We start from the raw sequence: 17,093 nt of genomic DNA on the forward strand, positions 1-17,093 counted from the left end.
AATTATTTTCTTCAAAGTAATAGCATAGTAAAAACTTCGGGGTGTGTGGCGTGCTGTTCAATGAATTGAACCCCAATCCCTTTCCTCAAAAAAGGGGTGAAATAGTCTAACTTTCCTTCAAATTTACAAACTTTGGTTATTCCCTTAAAAATTAAATATCCATATATATTTTAATCCAGATCAAATTTATTGGTTATGTACAATAATTTACTCTTCCATAGTGCAAGTCAGAAAACGGTTCAATAAAGGTTGGAAATGATAACATTACTTTGAAATGAATTTTCCACTTCACAAAGTATTAATCAATGTATATTGAAAATTGGCAATAACCTATCTTTAGGCGGGTAACTGTAAACAGACATAGTCGAGAACTGCAACAAACCATAGCGCTATGAAAACAAAAGATAATGATTGGCCTACACGGACTTAACCCTCGTGAATTGTGATAGCGATGCATTTTACTCGTTTGTACTCGTATGTTCCTCGTATGTACCTGTATGTTATTCATGTTGCTCTATATACTCGTATGTTACTCGTATGTACTCGTCTGTTATTCGTATGTACTCGTATGTTACTCGTATGTACTTGTATATACAAGTTATAACATATATGTTACTCGTATGTACTGGTATGTTATTGTATGTACTCGTATGTACTCATATGTACTCGTGTGATGTTTTAGTCACAATTACGTTGTCACCAAAAAGGCTCTAAGGTGTTGGGAAGGGTAATGTGACAAGGAAACTTGCCAAACTCTGCAGATTTCATGGTTTTTTATGTGTTTGGTTGTTTCAAGTCTCAAGTTAAGTAATGCTGTTTACTTTCAATAATGTCTTCTTGTTTAAATGGGTTTTGAAATCGATATTAATTTGAAGTGGTTTTGTGGATTTTTTTTTGGGCATATCAAGACCAAAAAAAAAAACTACAATCATTACTAGCAACAGAATAAGACCATGCTATTGCGTGACGATGTCAAATTTAAATCGGTTCTTGTTATAAAATGAGTCAGAAAAATTATCCAGAATCAAGTTAAGTCAACACCAATCTGTCGTTTACCATTAGCTACTATTACAGACTGCATAATGTTTAGTCACTGATCAACTGTTAAAATCAAACCTTGATAAAAGTAGGCCTGCTTGATATCACATTTCCTAAGGTAAAACGAATTCTTAAGTTGTTTTCTTTTTCGCTGTACATCGTAACCAGACAAACTTGTTGCATCAACTTTATCATTTAACTGTAAGAGTCCACTGAGTGCTGCTACCTCCAGGGGCTTTTAATTTACGCTTGCACACTAACCCACTTGGTAAATTAAAAACATAATAATAAATCTGGTGACCCCGCGTTAATTTCTCTTACACGTAAAAGTAACTCAAACGTTGATTATTCACGTGAACCCATTGTCATCCCCTTCTTCCACTCCATATTATCTTTCCAGGACGTGTTGGAAAAATGACTAGTTTATGCAATTCTAACAATCACAAAATACCAAGCTGAGGCAGTGCCACTGGTATTTATTTCCATTTTTTTTTTTTCATCGACCTTTCAGCTGAAACATTTTATGAGTTTCTGAACAAAGAATCTTAGGCATATTATTGGCCATGTAAAATTATGATTTCAACTATCTGGATTAAGAAAGACCCCATTTAAATTATTTTTCTGAATGGAGATCATTTCTGCAACAGTCTGCTTGTCAAAATCACTAAAGTAAAACCACTTAACGTCATCTTGCTAGAGAAAAACTGCATTCAAATCTTACTTTAACACACAGTTACACTAATGTATACAACTGCAAAACTAGTTACGTTTATGACCCCTTAATTTGGTCCCCATAACAGATTTAAATCCAAGGTGACTTCATGTAACCATGCATGAAATATAAACCTTGATACCACAAGCTAAACTAATAATTTTCATTTTTATTTCTACTTATTTATTTATTTACTGGTTTATTTCTATCTTATTATTATTGTTTCTATCTGGTTAAATTATTGTCAGTTGTTATTATTCTGTATCAAGTAATATTTTTCGTGAATGGTTACATGAAGTCATCCCAAATTCAAATCTTTACTAGCGACCAACTGAAGAGGTCACAGACAAAGCAAGTCTCGAAGTCGCATATATTATGTAACTGTGTATCAAAGGAAAATTCAAACAAAGCTTTTCCCAAAACAAGATGCTGTTCAGTTATCATACTTTCTTGCTTTAACAAGTAGAACTTTGTGATGGAGGCTATTGTGCGTGGTTTATATGCTCCCACAACAATACAATGATTGGTTTAAGTGAGTGGCAAAAGCGTCCATAGAGGGGTGAAGCCATATTTTTCTATGTTTTCTTCATTAATGACTAGAGCAGGGCTTGAAAAAAGTGCTGTCCAGTTGTCCACAACAAGTAGATTTTGCTACCGGGCAAGTTACTTTTCATTCTCAATCAGCCAATGGAAAAGGGTCCAGGCAAGTCGTCCTCCAACTAAATAACACTTGTTCCTTCAATCACTGATCTCCATTGCTTTCCATTTGTAACACTTTGGAAGTGATTACATTCACTGCATTTAGTGTTGGTGAGTTAGGAAACAAGTCAATAAAGGCTTGGCCATCTCCTAAGGATTGCGTTAGACTGGGATCCAGTGGAATAGAACCTACAAAGAAGAAAAAAATCATTCTTTCAAGATCTAAAAGCAAGATATAGCTAGAAGACTCTCCTCTGTGGAAACTGACTGATTTCAATGCCAAATTGAACACATTGCATCAGTGAGAATTTTCTGCAATTTGTAATGACTCCTAGCTAGACTAGATCACAAACAATCTGTTCTGCTATGTGATAAGCTTGACACAACAAAGAATTTGGTTGACATTCCTTAAGCTTCCAGCAAACAAGACCTTCGCATTTCCAGACAACGTACTTCACTGCTTTTTTTGTTTAACAAATAAAGAAACTTAAGCTGTGTATTACACTGTGATAAAACACGACAGGCATTTGAGAACACCCTCTAGGGAAATGTACAAAACACAAGCCACAGGCGAGTGATATAGACTGAGGTAATGTGGCAAAAAATTTTACACGAAACATGATCTAGATTGCCCCTAACCTCTCTATCCCCCTTCCTGTGTAGGCACTGATGTTAAGAAGTATTTTTACCTAAAAATGGAACATTGAAGCTTTTTGCCAAGGCTTCACCTCCTGCTTTTGAAAATGCATTTGTGCATTCCTAAAAGAAAGAAAGTGGAATATTCTTACATACTATGAAGATGAAGAAGTAAACTTTCTGAGATCCAAATAAGGCTTATAAATAATTGACAGCAATAATTTAGAAAGTTTATAATAAATACTTTATGCATACCTGAGGAGTAGTGACAAGAATTGCTCCATCTGGATTATATAATGTCGCAGATTTTCTACCACTGTAATGTGCTCATCAGATGTCACTGGATTGAACAAAACCAATCTTAGAACAGAGCAATAATGATAGGATTACACTGCATACTGCAAAATGAGATGCGTACTATTGTACTATCAGCAAAGTAAACAAATCGAATAAAGAGTATATCTACTCTGATCAAGGGAGGTCAACTCCAGTCTCCTAGTATGGAGTATTGTCCCCTCCCCCTTAATCTCCTTAACATCCCTGTCTTTTTGCAGTTCAGATTGCCCAACAACTTGTTAGTATTCATTTCTCCTCCTATGTGATGAGAGGCATTGCAAGTCAAGTCTCTCACCTACGAACGCAGTACAAAGACCCATGGAATCCAGGCCTATTGATCTAGAGTGTACGACATTAACCACTGGGCCACTGTACCTCACACATCATATATTGTTGTCATACCTGGAGGTGTATCAACAATCTGGCAATCCAGGTCACCCCAACACACATCTGATAGAAACTACTTGATCGTTGCTAAAAAAAAAAAATACCAATAAAAACTGTTGCGTGAGAATTCAAGGAAGTCTGCCAGAACATCAAAATGTTTGTATAAGCACTCTATAGAATTTGCTCCATTTTAAAAAATCATTAACATGAAAAGCACATTGCAGACAGTATGGTGCACTGGCCTGGAACAAAGTTGTTTTAAAATAACAGTAAAACATTTTGCTAATTCATTTTCCTTTCAATCAAAAGCCCAGAAAAGCCACTGTGATCTCAAAATAATTTGCATAACTTTTGTACAAATTGTTACACTGTAGATCCAGTGGTGACCAGCTGTGGTATCGCTTAAAATATTTTGCAATATGTATCAACTAAACATAATACCACCCCCAAAAAAGTAAGTACTGTTTGCTCGCCATCAACAAAGCCTTATTATAACTACCCTTACTTAGAAAACATTTTTTGAGGTTTCCTGCATTTTAAACTAAGGGTAATTTTGTGCATTACAAAAAATAACTCAATATGTGGTGGCATAGCTCCTTGAAGTGATTTCAGTAGAGTTTCACTAATGATGAGACACTCAGATCTAGCTTTGATTGACAAGCTTGAACAGGTCAAGGTAAGTCAAAAAATATATAAGCTAAGAGCATAAAGGAATAAATACCCTTTTTCTTAGGTCCTCTCCAGTCAATGACATCATCTCAGTCTGTTGTTAAACAAGAAACCAATTGACATAACAGCCAGTCGTTGGTCCTTGTCTGTGTAAACTGGAACCCAACTAAAAGGAAAGGTTCAGGTGATCTTTAAAAGATACTTGTAAACACCTTCGGCAAAGAACACAGGGAAGCTTTGATTTCAATAACATATCAGCTGATCTTATAAAAAAGTTTAGAAGGTGAGGTATGTATATGAAAAGTATGATAATTAAAACACAGGAGCGTTTATACCCGGGGGGAGGGGAGGGTACTCCCAGAAAAGTTGGGTGGTGGTGTGCCGCCCACTTCCCAAAACCCTTACCCTATTTATGACCACAATCTGTGATTTTCCCTACTCTATTTATGACCTGGCAAAACATTTGATACCCTTCTTGTGACCGTTGCCAATGGCACAGTTGCCCTAAACATAACTTATGAAGGGCTTTTGTTGAAGGTCTTATTGATAATGATGAAAGAGTAGCTTCTTCTAGGAAACACCCAATTCAAGACTAGTGCTAAAACCATACCCTATTTAAGACCAAAATGGCCAAAATCAATACCCTAGTTTTGACCAAAACGCCTGCAAAACCCTCCCCTTTGGGGCTGCACATACCTATATAGCCTATATAAGGGAGTACCCCCATTCCCCCCTCCCCCGGGCATTTATAATGTAAATACTATAATTTTTGTGAATTAAAGAAGTTCCCAAGATCACGCAAGTTCACAAAAGTTCCAAGGAAGTGGGGTAGTGGCCCCTGACAGACCAGCGTTTCATGCAGGAGAAGTTGCAATACTTCATGTCAGTTTCTTGCTATCACGCTGGAGATAAGGAATTCTGCTGTAATGAGCCACTGAAGTTCATAGACATGTACTTTTTTACTGCTACATGTATATATCAAACACAAGTATGAGTGTTGTTTCACAATGTAAATTAAAGTTTTTAAGGAAAACGACCACTTTTTTAAGTTTAAAAGACATGTTTCGACAGAACTTCTGTCATCTTCAGTTGAATGAATGATTACAAAGCAAGTTGAATAGTAAGTAGGCAAAATGCTAATTAAGACAAATAGTAACAACAGAACGGGAAAAGGTGTAAATTAAAAGGATAATTTTAGATTTACATGGTGTAATTGCTGATTGAGGCAAGGTAGTTCTTTTTTAATATTTAATTTAATTCTACCTCTCGGTTGAATCGCAACGAGACGTTAAACAAAACCTTCGCGTTGAACTTTCTTCACAGGACATTTGCTCTTCCAGCTGACTATTTTGTAAGAAAAGCATCTGGAATGCAGCCCTGTAAGTTTCTAGGGAATATTAAATTCTCAAAAAGAACCTTTTCCCTGCCCATTTAATTGAAAAAGTGGTTAACCGTTACATCACTGGGACCCATAGCAATCATTGTCCCCGGGGCTACCCCGTTACCACCTCGCCCACGTTTTACTTTAACCTGCCGTACATAGGCCATTTTTCTGTCATCACTCAGAAGAAGATTCGACACTTAATCAAGCGCTATTGTAATGATTTAGACATCAAATTAGTTTTTTCTTCCTTTAAGATAGGTAACCTTTTTGGTGTGAAAGACCCTATCCCCGGCAGGCTTCGTTCACACGTGGTTTATAAGTTTACATATGCGGGCTGTAATGCCTGTTATGTCGGCGAAACCTCCTGACATTTTTCCACACGCGTACGTGAGCACTTAGCCATTGATAGGGACTCTCACATCTTCAAACATCTTCAGAATTCTGAACGTTGTCGCTCATTGTGTTCAATAGACTGCTTTCATATTTTAGCTCACGCCACTACCAGCTTTCAACTCAAGATAAAGGAGGCTATCCATATTCAAAAAGAACTACCTTGCCTCAATCAGCAATTACACCATGTAAATCTAAAATTATCCTTTTAATTTACACCTTTTCACGTTCTGTTGTTACTATTTGTCTTAATTAGCATTTTTGCCTACTTATTATTCAACTTGCTTTGTAATCATTCATTCAACTGAAGATGACAGAAGTTCTGTCGAAACATGTCTTTTAAACTTAAAAAAGTGGTCGTTTTCCTTAAAATCTTTACATGTCTGCTGCTATCTAGACCTTTTGTAAATTAAAGTATATGGATAGCTCCCACGGAATGGCTTACGAAGACAATCCTTTATGTTATGACTTACCCAGTGTATATCTTTTCCCTCTAAATTCATCATCCTTGGAATGCTTGGTCCACATAAGTCAAGACACCATCCTGATCCAGCATGCCAACCTGGAAGATAAAGAGATAACAAAAAGATTAGCCATTTATTGTGATCAAGGTAGTACTGCTGTAACAATACATCCTTGAAGACAATTCTCTGTTACCAGTGGCAGATCTACAGATTTTCACCGGGGTGACTCTGGGGTAGGGGGGAGAAAGACAGAACGTGCTGGGAGGAAGGCAAAGTGAATATTTTGAATCCGAGACAGGATTTTTTTCTTAAAAGTGTCACCAGTTCACACATCATGTGGCCAATACTGTAAATATTCTGATAACAAATCTCTCCCAAACGTAAAACATGAAAACAAGACCAATCCAAAACATAGAAAATTGTCCGATAAATTTTCTCCCCGCACCCCTTTCCCAACCCTCCCAATGCGTACGAATCAGTGACTGAACGCAACGATATCAGCTTACCTTCTTTCCTTTGCGCTTGCTGTAAAGAGTCCCTGCTATCTGTGTCGTAACAGTACTTTTACCAACTCCTCCTTTACCGGACAACTAGAATCACGTGCTTGATAGATTTTATCACTTCTTCAAGAGTTTGCTCTGACTGACCTGAAAGTTACAAACAAAAACCACATCGTAACACAGTGGGAATTACAGTCAGCGCCTTTGCTGTACTCTGCTCGGACTCTAGAGAGAGAGGACAATGTCGCTAAGCATGCCAATAACATATTAAGTCTTAGTTTGTCTTTAGCCTTCAGACAGAAGGAATTACCGCGACTGAGCACATTTTCCAGCCCTTTTCCGTAGAGGAAGCTGGAATTTTTTTATTCGAAAAAGTAACATAAAAGGACTTACACTTCGGCCTAGTTTTACTTTAAAGAAAAAAGAATAAATACACCCTTTGTGCAAACAGCAATTTTCAACAGATTCGTTGTACGACAGTACTCACCCGTCCGCCATCTTGAATTTGAGAAGGAAACTGCTGGTCATCCTCTCCTACAGTCGGCTCTAGAGGCTTTCCAGCACTCGCGCTTGGAACCTCTAGCTGAAAGGTCATCCTCGGAGACCCAGGGGCAGTTAGAGTTAGTCGTGACGACGCAATATTCTCGGTCGACGCGATATTTTCTAACTGCCCCTTGGTCTCCCAGGATGCTGACAGGTTGGCCTGAAATGTCAGTCATCTTCCGCCTTCAGCCTAATCTCCAGGGGATTAAGCTGAGGGTGGGAGATGATCGGCATTTCAGGCTACTGAAAGATATGTACGAAACCCATATGAAATCAGGGACCGTGGAGGAGGAGGAAGGGCTGTAGCCCTACAACTTACTTGTTTGGATTGAGTTTTTCAGGGTTTCAAATGACATGGACAATGTACGAATTTTGCTACTGGACTGGACTGAACTGAAATGGCCGAACAGTGACCCCTTTATGGAATAATTATATCCCACGAGACACTTAATTTTTTTCGGTACAAACACGAGCCTTTAGCCGAGTGTGTATACCAAGAAGATACAAGTGTCTCGTGGGATATTCCTTGGTATACCACTCGAAAGCGACAGACAGTGCTCGACTTGCCAGTCAGTCGATCGTGTTATAAGTCGATCTGGTCCGTTGAAAGTGATAGGTCAGTTTAGCCATGATGATATTGGCTGAAAGACTCCTTTTAAGGTTACCGAAGATGTTTCATTTGCCGAATTAGTCGAATTCCTCTGGGGGACAGCTTACTATTAGAGTTATCTTCATATTGTTATAGCGTAGAGTTAGAGTTGCAAAATCCTGAATTCAAGATTTTGGAGGGCCAAAATCCTCCTGAATTCAAGATTTTGGCGGGCCAAAATCCTGAATTCAGGATTTTGGCCCTCCAAAATCTTGAATTCAGGATTTTGGCAGTCGTTAACTCTAACTCTAAGTCATAACTCTACTGAAATAACTCTATTGCTAGTCAACCTCATTTCTTTGGGAGTACTCGATTTTTCCGAATTACTCGGATCTTCGCGGAGGTTATCGAAGGTTACCGAAGATGTTCTATTTGTCAAACTCGTCGGATTTCCAAATATTGACTTCTTCGAAGATGTTCGATTTGCCAGATAAATCGTATTTCTGAAGATATTCTTAGCATGCTTTGACAGTGCTCGATTTGCCGAATTAGTCGGATGACCGAAGATGTTCGACAACGCTTCCATTTTTCTCGGAGGTTACCCAAGATGTCCGAAGTTTTCCGAAGGTCACGAAATATCGGACGATGAATAATGAATGATACCGTGAGCGCAGTTCCTGTCTTCAGTTCCAGTTTCTACAATGCGTATAGGTACAGTTCGGAGGATTCTAACACCCATAACAAGGCTTCGATTGAGCCTGGAAAAAACGTGGTATAAGCCCAATCAAAAGTTAGAAATAGTCACAGAGAGTCATTTTTCACGCTAATTTCACGCTTGAGCATGACACAGCCACACAGGACTATATAGGTCTACATAACAATACATTTTCATACAATTGAGCTGCTATAGCCCCACCGAGAGCCAGTTATAACATCTTCCTGATAACAACACAAAGCCTTTGTAAACTCATGTAACCACATACAACCAAACTTTAAGCTAGCTTGGTTACATTCCAGAAAGAACTTTAAAGTACATTGTCATTCAAAACCTTACAAAGTCCTACAGGACCATACATCATTAGATATTCCCCATTGTTTTACATAGTCCAACATAGCATTACATATAAGTTATTGACTAAGCGTGAGGTCAAGAGAGCTGGATATCAGCCAAGTTCTTTGTTCGTTGAGGCCGGGAAATCGCACTGGCTTCATCGTAGAGAACATCCTGAGGATAGAGCAAGAACCTTTTTCCTGTCGTTTGTAATTTATAACAAGTCAATAAACTGTTTAGAAACAACAAAAGAAAATAATTAGTAACTTAACCACAAACCCATAAATTTTATCGTAACTTCAGTATCATCCATAAATTTTCTTTTCACGAAGAAGTTCTTCTAATTCTCGATTACCGGCAGCAACCCAATAAATAAGTATTCCTTCTTTATGCAGAAAATAGAAAGACAACATGCAAACGCTGCCTAAGCACACAGTCCATTTTGACGTAAGAAAGACTCCAAACCAGTCTTAATCCATGTCATGCATTAGGTCAGTGAAGCATTAATTCGACATAAAAACTACTCCTGACCTTGTCAGTGCTTCTAGAAGCAAAAACTATAATATCAATTCACATTTTAGCCAATGGCATTATTGCTGTATATGAACATTAATAAATTTACTGATCCAGTTCGTTGTTGATCATACAATCCGCGGATATTGTGTCCACATTTCTTCCTTCCTCCAAGTTACTGAGAAGTACAACTAGCTCTTGAAAAACCCAGATCAAGTGCTTATTCATTAGAATTTTGACAGCAGAAAAAAAAGCAACAACAACAACAAAAACGAAAACCTGCAACCCCAGCTTGAATACAGACACAGTCCTCGGGGGGATCCATATAAGCCAGAAGCGCTGAGGCAGTTCAGGCCCGGTCAGAAATCAACCACCCTATTCCGACACTCCTCCCAGACTCATGTTTCCAGTGGATTGTCGCATGGTAATCATGATACCTGCGTGCTGTGTCCAACAGGATAGGTTTCCAACTTGCGAGCACGGAGCTGGACTAGTCGACTTCTCGAATGCAACCACACCTCTGGACGTGAAAGTAAAACAAGCACTAAGAGGAGCGCGCGAAACTCTCCACCCAGCTTAGGAATGCATGATTGCCGTCTGCGATCATTCCGATTTCAAAATGGACGTTTTATTGGCTCGTTTTAGCGCGGATCTAGGATTCTTCTAAGAAACAAGTTGATAACTATGTCCTTAATTACTTATTATCCTATCGTTACCAGAATTGTTCACAGCCGGGTACGTTGTTCTCAGGAAAGACTTTTCCACTTGCCATCCCACTTGAAGGTTTTCTCAAATTTCCTGCTTCCTTGCATCCATCTCTTCGAGACATTTCTCCGGCCAAGAATCACTCCAGTTTTTCCATAGTATGGATCCTTATGAGCCACAAGTGAACCAAGCTTATGATCAGTAGACTGTTGCGACACCGATATGCATGTGATGTACGTACTGTACAGTCATCAGCGCGTCAAGGACCAATCTGGAGAAAAATAGGTGTTTAGGTTAATAATTCACGATGGAAAATTAAGTTTAAACGTTTCATAATTACATGTTGTCTTTCGTGACTTATCACATAGAATTTTTATGAATGAAACTTATTTACGAAGAGTGTAAGGGTAAATGTGCGAGAGTAATCTCCCCGGATAAAGTAACTGCTTTCCATATACTTGATTTCTAACTCAAGCATTTTAATATAATTTTAGGATCATTGTTCCACGGTACTGTTGTTGAAGTTTTTCTAGGAGAATTAAACATCGAGTTTTTGCTGGCACTGTGAATTGTTGTTGAGCCCGAAAGTCACCTAGAGTTACTTTCTTAAAAGATTGTTTAGCTTTTTAAATATCATATGACCAGTAAAATATCAAGAAATGCTATTAGAATAATTATTATGTTCAATCTATTTGCTAATTATATTGAATGAGGAACTCTTACCTTACCTCTAAGAAGGCTTTTTCCATTGCCTTGCCCCTCTTATCTGTCTCCGCATACTTCAACATGGTGACTGTTTCTAAATGTCTCACCGGTGAAGAAGGAATTAAGGCGGATTACATCGTTCAGCACCGTTTATCCTGTTTGTCGGTTTCCATTAAAGATTACTACAGTACAGTTCTAAAATTTCCTAAGTGGTGAGAACCACAGAGCCCAGCAATGCTTGAAACAAACCGTGTGAAGGAACGTTGCCATCTTGTCAAGCGAGCTTTCAGTCTCATGGCTTCAAGAAACTTGTTCACGTGAAATTGCAATCTTGCTCAATGTTCAAACAAACCTCGCTGTATCCCTTTTTAAAAGCTTCGCTGGCATCGGTTAAAGTCAGCAAACCTGACGCGAAGTAGATACAGCTCAAACTGAACTAAACGTCGGTTGAGAAATTTTAAAATGACATTTGACTAAGGTGCGCATGGACAAAGGAAACTGCGTTGTTAATTTTGAATTTCATTATCAAATTTGTGAATTTCTCGCGTACAGCAAGGAATTTAAAAGGTATCAAATCAGCACAGTTAAGTTTTCATTACATCATTTACATAATAGGCAAAGTATTACTTCAGAGACCACTGATTGCCTCTTAATTCCCTTGGCGTTAGTTTCTAAATATACTGGTGCATTTTTCATCTCGCTTTTGACCGCATCACATTATGTTGCCTTTCGCGCGGGAAAACGGGAGATGGAGCCGTGGCGTTGCCACAAGTGTTAAACTCACGTGCTCCAGCGAACGAAGATCCCACGAAGTCCCGAAATCAAATCGCTCGACATTCGGCCAAAGCGATTTGATGTTAGACAAGCATCCATGATGGTACATGTAGGAGATTTTTACACCACGTATCTATGCACGATAAAAAAATATATATCTATGCGGGCTTTGACGAGGAAAACAAAAGGAGAATGACTCCGTCGACGCGACTGCGCATTGCCAGCGATATTCGTTTCAGCAATTCTTTAGTTCGTTCAAAGGCACAACTTCTCCTCCAGCTTAGCAATTAAAAGTTAAACCAGGAGCCATAAATAAGTGTTATGATTGGCTCTTTTGCACTGCTCTATTACCGTATCAAGACCGAAGCGTTTCTAGATATGATTATGTGCTACACGAATTTCCTGAGTGCCATGGGCTCCATTACCAGCCGCTGTTCGGGACAGGAGCCCGCGTTCCGTTCTTGTCGGGGAGGACCCTCGGGAATCGGACCTGAGAGAGCGGCGGAAATCGAGCCTGTGTTCGCCAGAGTTTTCGATGAATCCACGAATTTTCTAAAAACCCACTTTGTTTTCTAGAAGAAAACGGTCATCGAGGCAGATCGGATCTAGTTCAATTTCACCAGGAGAAAATGATAGCAGAAACGTCTAATCAAATTCGCGGATTCACTGTAATTCACCGTTGATTTCGGCTATCGGGGAACATCCATCTAAACAATGCAAATAAACAGTCGGAACATTTAAGATTTTGCCTAATATTGTTCTAGTCATGGCTACCTTGGTGACAGATCTTGTTAATTGCAGTTGCCCTTGTTTTTGACAGCTAAAGAAATATGACCTAAAAATCGAGAGCTATTGCGGCTACAATTCATCAGTTGATCCTACCATTGCAAACAGTTTTAAAGCAGCTGTTCTGAGATTCGGACACAGTACTGTTGACAACGTATACATACGGCCCGGTCACTTTGATGTTCCTATCAGCGACTTTCATAACCCGACTCCATTATACGATTTACAAAGCGGCGGAGTTGACGGAACTTTAAGGGGCTTAATTGAGCAATCTGCCAGGAAGATTGACAGGTGAACTTTATGCCGTTATTTAAAAGGGCTTGATTCACACGTGTGTTTTGCAGTACGTTAAACAAGGTTCGCTAGATAGCTTTAGCTACACTGGCGCCATTCTTTGGAACAGTCTTCCTTGGAACGTAAGGGAAGCAGGGTCCCTCGGGCAATTCAAAAGTCTATTCAAAGAAGAACAGTAACGCACGGCATTCGTGGAAAGCGGCTTTTTAGCTAAATATTTTACATTATGTTGAGTATAGATTAGTTATTTATAAATTGTTCTTTGAAACTGATAGATTTTACCGTGGTTAAATAGACCATGTTCGTATTCTCGGTATTGCACTGGAACTAGCTTGCAGCTGAGACTAATGCGGGGAATGACATTAATCTCATTCTAATGATACTCCTCGGTACGAGCCTTCATTGCAAGCTAGTTCCAGTCCAATCCTGAGAATACCAAAGAAAAAGAGACGATAGTTGAAAATTAGGGAAGGATAACAAGCTCCAGTTTCCTTCAGTAACTATTCTAAAGCCGAGCGAATAGTGAAAACCTTTTTTCAAGTAGTTCTTTAACTAGTTGAGAGAGTAAATTACTGAGATACTTGGGGTTAAGTTTATTGAAAAGAATGCTTTAAGCGATATTTAAAGGCTGAATGTGATCAGCTGCTGATTTCCCTATGGCTGTGTTATTTTCAAGGTACTTTTCTTGGTCGGTGACGAAAAAGTTAATTCCTGCACCTGGAGTAGTCGATGATCTCGTAGCTATAAATATCCAGCGAGGCAGAGACCACGGGCTTCCTCCGTATGTAAGGTTCAGAGATTTTTTCGGCGTAAGCAATGATAGCATTCCAGCAGATGTAATGACAGAGCTGCTAAATTTGCACGCTAACGTCAGAGATGTCGATTTATACGTCGGTGGACTCTTAGAAAAACCCGAAGATGGCGCAAATATTGGACCAACATTCTCTCATATTTTAGCTGAAGGACTCAAGTAAGTCCTCGTGTTACCATTGCTGTAGCTGTTCTGGTTCTTCTCGCTAAAGAACATTTTGTCGTGACGATAAATCGATTCGGATCTCTTTACGATATAATAGATAAGTCAATTCCAAGCCCGCTCATCTCCTCACTCACTCCTAGGCCTTTGACGCAATGGGGATTTTGTACGTGCCAGCTGCTCCACGGTGAGGCATTTGCCAACTTCTGAATACAAAATGTCAAACACCCTGAGAAAACTACAAATGCCCCACCCATGGGATAGCGTCAAAATTATATTCTCTCGCACGTGGAAGAACAACATGAATTTTGGGGGGTGGTGGTGGGGCATAAGCTAGTTTCTAAAAAAGACTTAACAATAACTGCCGAAATTCTCGCGCGCTGGCTAAATTTTATTGTCAATATGCGGACAGACATATGAATTTATAATTTGTACGATGCGTCAACGAGCGAGAGCGGACAATATGACAATTTGTTCTTGCAGAAAACAAACTGACGTCAGTTTTTTATGCGTCTGTCCTGTTTTTGACAATGAATTTCGTCATAACATTGTCAAATTAGTCTGCGGATCCACAGCTACTTTGACAAAGTTATGACGAGATTTATGATCAATAACAGAACAGACGCATGAAAAACTGACGTCAATTTGTTAAATTTGCATTTATGTTCTTTACGTAGGGTTAATCCTTTCGATGTTTAATAAAGCAGGCTTTCGTTTTTAAAAAATACCGATTTATAATTCTTCGTATTTGACTAAACTGTCAGATGCGCCAACCCCCGGGGCCTGCGTGGCCCTTTGCGTGCGGATGCCCCACGCATGGTGGAGACCTACAACCTTTCAAATACCCGTCAAATGCCCGGGGGGAGGGTGGGCGGGCTTGGAATTGACAGAGCCATAATCTCTTTTAAATTTCCCTTTGAAGTTCCTATTTGCTACTTTCGAAGGACTGTGGGAAATTAAATTGTGTTGTTTCAGGAAACTGAGGTTGGGTGACCGTTTTTGGTATCAAAACATTGGTGGTTCCGCAGGATTCAGTGCTGCTCAAGTGTGGGAAATTCAAGCTACTTCCCTCGCAAAAATAATCTGTGACAACAGTGATGGCATATTGGAAATCCAGCCTCACGCGTTGTTAACAGAAGGCCCCAGTAATGAACTTCCCTTCATGGACCTCACATAATGGAAAGAGTAGGTATACTACGTGATATGTTCTTCTTCATTTCAAACTGGGTAAGAGGATAATGCAATTCAAGGATTTTCATTGGCTTAGCCATCATGGTATATGAGCCATTAAACTATGCTCTACAAATATGGTTAGCGTACTTGAAATTTTTAGAGCGTTTTTATCATTATCTTATTTAGTTTTCTTTATTTTGGGGACGTTTTTAATGAAACAATTTTTCCACCCGTTGGATATGGAGTGATCACAGCCCACTCGGTGCTGATCGTCTCGTTGGCTACCTACCATCTCGTATCCAACGCGCGCTTGTGGAATAACTGTTAAATAGACTAAAAATAATCAATTTCTCAGTAGTAAAATATGTTCCAAGTAAAAAGTTATCGATGAAATAGAATAATAGCATGCAAGAAACTCAGAAGAACACTAATGATCTCTTTGACCCTAAAAGCCAACTGTACAGCCGGTCACACCACAAGTAACTCCGGAGGATCACTTCCCTTTGCCAGATTCTCTGCCAGATGCGACCTTCAATGATGTGAGTATACAATTTTCTTGGTCACTTTTACCCAGGTACATTGATCTGCCATGCCTGAAATTTCTATACACTAGCTAGTTCAATTGTGCCTTCAGGAGAGGGGATGGGGGTCTGGGGAGGGAGCGACGATGGCGCAAGTCATTCCGTGGAAGCCACACGTATAAATACCAGTCTGACCTAGACTCCCACTCATAATAGCGCAGATTTAAATCCTAGAACTGGTCCATATTTTCCACTTCCAGGTCAAGGCTGAAACTGATCTTGAAAAAATCTTAACCGGCACGCTGCCTATGCAGAAACCCTTCAAAGGTAGGTAGCTTGAAGTATAATCAGGTCTAATTGCTGCCAGTTTTGGCGGTTTCTTACCGGTCAGTGACGGTCAATATAATTCTTTTTCGGGTGGCACTTGATGCTCTGTGCTATGAAGGTCTCGGCTTAGGTTAATATACCTCACTGGTAAAGGTCTTTACTCTCAACTTCATAGATTTTCTTGTTGCTGTTAATTGTTGTACGTGTATGATGACTATCGTCGATAGCAGTGTCAGTGATCCTCTGGTCTGTGAACAGACTCTGTAGCCGTGAATAGTTTGAAGACAAAAGCCAGCTAGTAAGGAGTGGAGAAAGGGGGGAGGGAGGGGGTATGGGATACTCCTCGATCCCAAGTTGAGAAAACGATTCTCATCAAAGTAAGCAGAAGCGTGTTTAATTTTTTCACGCGCTTTAAATCTTAATCATTCAAAGAAATGTGAACCATGTATTATATTGCCATAAAGCACTGCAGGAATTTGAGAACACTTATAAATATTTCGGCCGTGTCTTATGACAGTATAATACATGGTTCAAGCTTCTTTAATTGTTAAGTAAATCAATAGAAAACCCGAAGTGTTGGGTGCCCTAACTTCTGAAAACTTCTGAACTGTCGCCTGTTCTTTACAAACCACCACCCGTCGCATTCGCCACTTTTAAAGCGAGAAGAAATCTGGGCTGAGTTTCAACTCGAGGCTCCTTCTGGGACCGGTTCTGGAGACGATATGACTCTTCACTGCGTTGTCCCAAGAAAACGGTACCAAAAGAGACTGCGAGCTGCCACTCGCCCCAGATTTCCTCTCGTGTCGGTAAGGGTGACAAAGATGATCCTAGTGTACTCCATCCAGTAAAACATGTCAATTGAAACAGCTATGTTACTGTGTTCTCTTTGAAGAGAAAAGACAGATGCCAACAGAGAGTACTAGT

The 17,093-nt window shown here is 39.4% G+C and overlaps 2 protein-coding genes and 1 long non-coding RNA gene across 4 annotated transcripts; 1 reads left to right on the forward strand and 2 right to left on the reverse strand.

Annotated features, from left to right (window-relative positions):
* Positions 1 to 1,494: 1,494 nt before the first annotated feature.
* On the reverse strand, positions 1,495 to 3,741 carry LOC149097724 (cytosolic Fe-S cluster assembly factor NUBP2 homolog). The gene is made up of 4 exons (XM_089280416.1): positions 3,717 to 3,741; positions 3,341 to 3,411; positions 3,139 to 3,208; positions 1,495 to 2,638 (listed from the first exon to the last, which is right to left on the reverse strand). The coding sequence occupies exons 1-4, from the start codon at positions 3,739 to 3,741 to the stop codon at positions 2,493 to 2,495; spliced, it is 312 nt and encodes a 103-aa protein (XP_089136542.1). The 3' UTR covers positions 1,495 to 2,492.
* Positions 3,742 to 6,724: 2,983 nt separating this feature from the next.
* On the reverse strand, positions 6,725 to 7,965 carry LOC110052175 (uncharacterized). Of its 2 annotated transcripts, none has more exons than XR_002297024.2 (3): positions 7,703 to 7,965; positions 7,222 to 7,362; positions 6,725 to 6,813 (listed from the first exon to the last, which is right to left on the reverse strand). It is a non-coding gene; the product is annotated as an uncharacterized LOC110052175 (long non-coding RNA). The 2 variants fall into 2 exon arrangements; XR_002297025.2 differs by lacking the exon at positions 7,703 to 7,965 and adding an exon at positions 7,609 to 7,696.
* Positions 7,966 to 12,473: 4,508 nt separating this feature from the next.
* LOC149097725 (heme peroxidase 2-like) lies at positions 12,474 to 15,325 on the forward strand. The gene is made up of 4 exons (XM_089280417.1): positions 12,474 to 12,623; positions 12,916 to 13,172; positions 13,852 to 14,145; positions 15,124 to 15,325. Exons 1-4 carry the CDS (start codon positions 12,474 to 12,476, stop codon positions 15,323 to 15,325), a joined length of 903 nt encoding a protein of 300 aa, XP_089136543.1.
* The last annotated feature ends 1,768 nt before the right edge of the window (positions 15,326 to 17,093 follow it).

This window comes from Orbicella faveolata, unplaced genomic scaffold (assembly GCF_042242905.1).
Source record: "Orbicella faveolata isolate gen_17 unplaced genomic scaffold, um_ofav_v1 contig_47, whole genome shotgun sequence".
Lineage (NCBI taxonomy): Eukaryota > Metazoa > Cnidaria > Anthozoa > Scleractinia > Merulinidae > Orbicella > Orbicella faveolata.

Excerpts from the sequence above, each read along its gene's own strand:
- LOC149097724 (XM_089280416.1), bottom strand. The coding sequence starts at position 3,741 with ATGGGTCTTTGTACTGCGTTCGTAG. Across the intron at positions 3,209-3,340 it reads TTCTTGTCACTACTCCTCAG|GAATGCACAAATGCATTTTC; the intron begins GTATGCATAAAG and ends TCTTTCTTTTAG. Across the intron at positions 2,639-3,138 it reads CTTCAATGTTCCATTTTTAG|GTTCTATTCCACTGGATCCC; the intron begins GTAAAAATACTT and ends TCTTCTTTGTAG.
- LOC149097725 (XM_089280417.1), top strand. The coding sequence starts at position 12,474 with ATGATTATGTGCTACACGAATTTCCTGAGTGCCATGGGCTCCATTACC. Across the intron at positions 12,624-12,915 it reads TCGAGCCTGTGTTCGCCAGA|CTAAAGAAATATGACCTAAA; the intron begins GTTTTCGATGAA and ends TGTTTTTGACAG. Across the intron at positions 14,146-15,123 it reads ATTTTAGCTGAAGGACTCAA|GAAACTGAGGTTGGGTGACC; the intron begins GTAAGTCCTCGT and ends GTGTTGTTTCAG.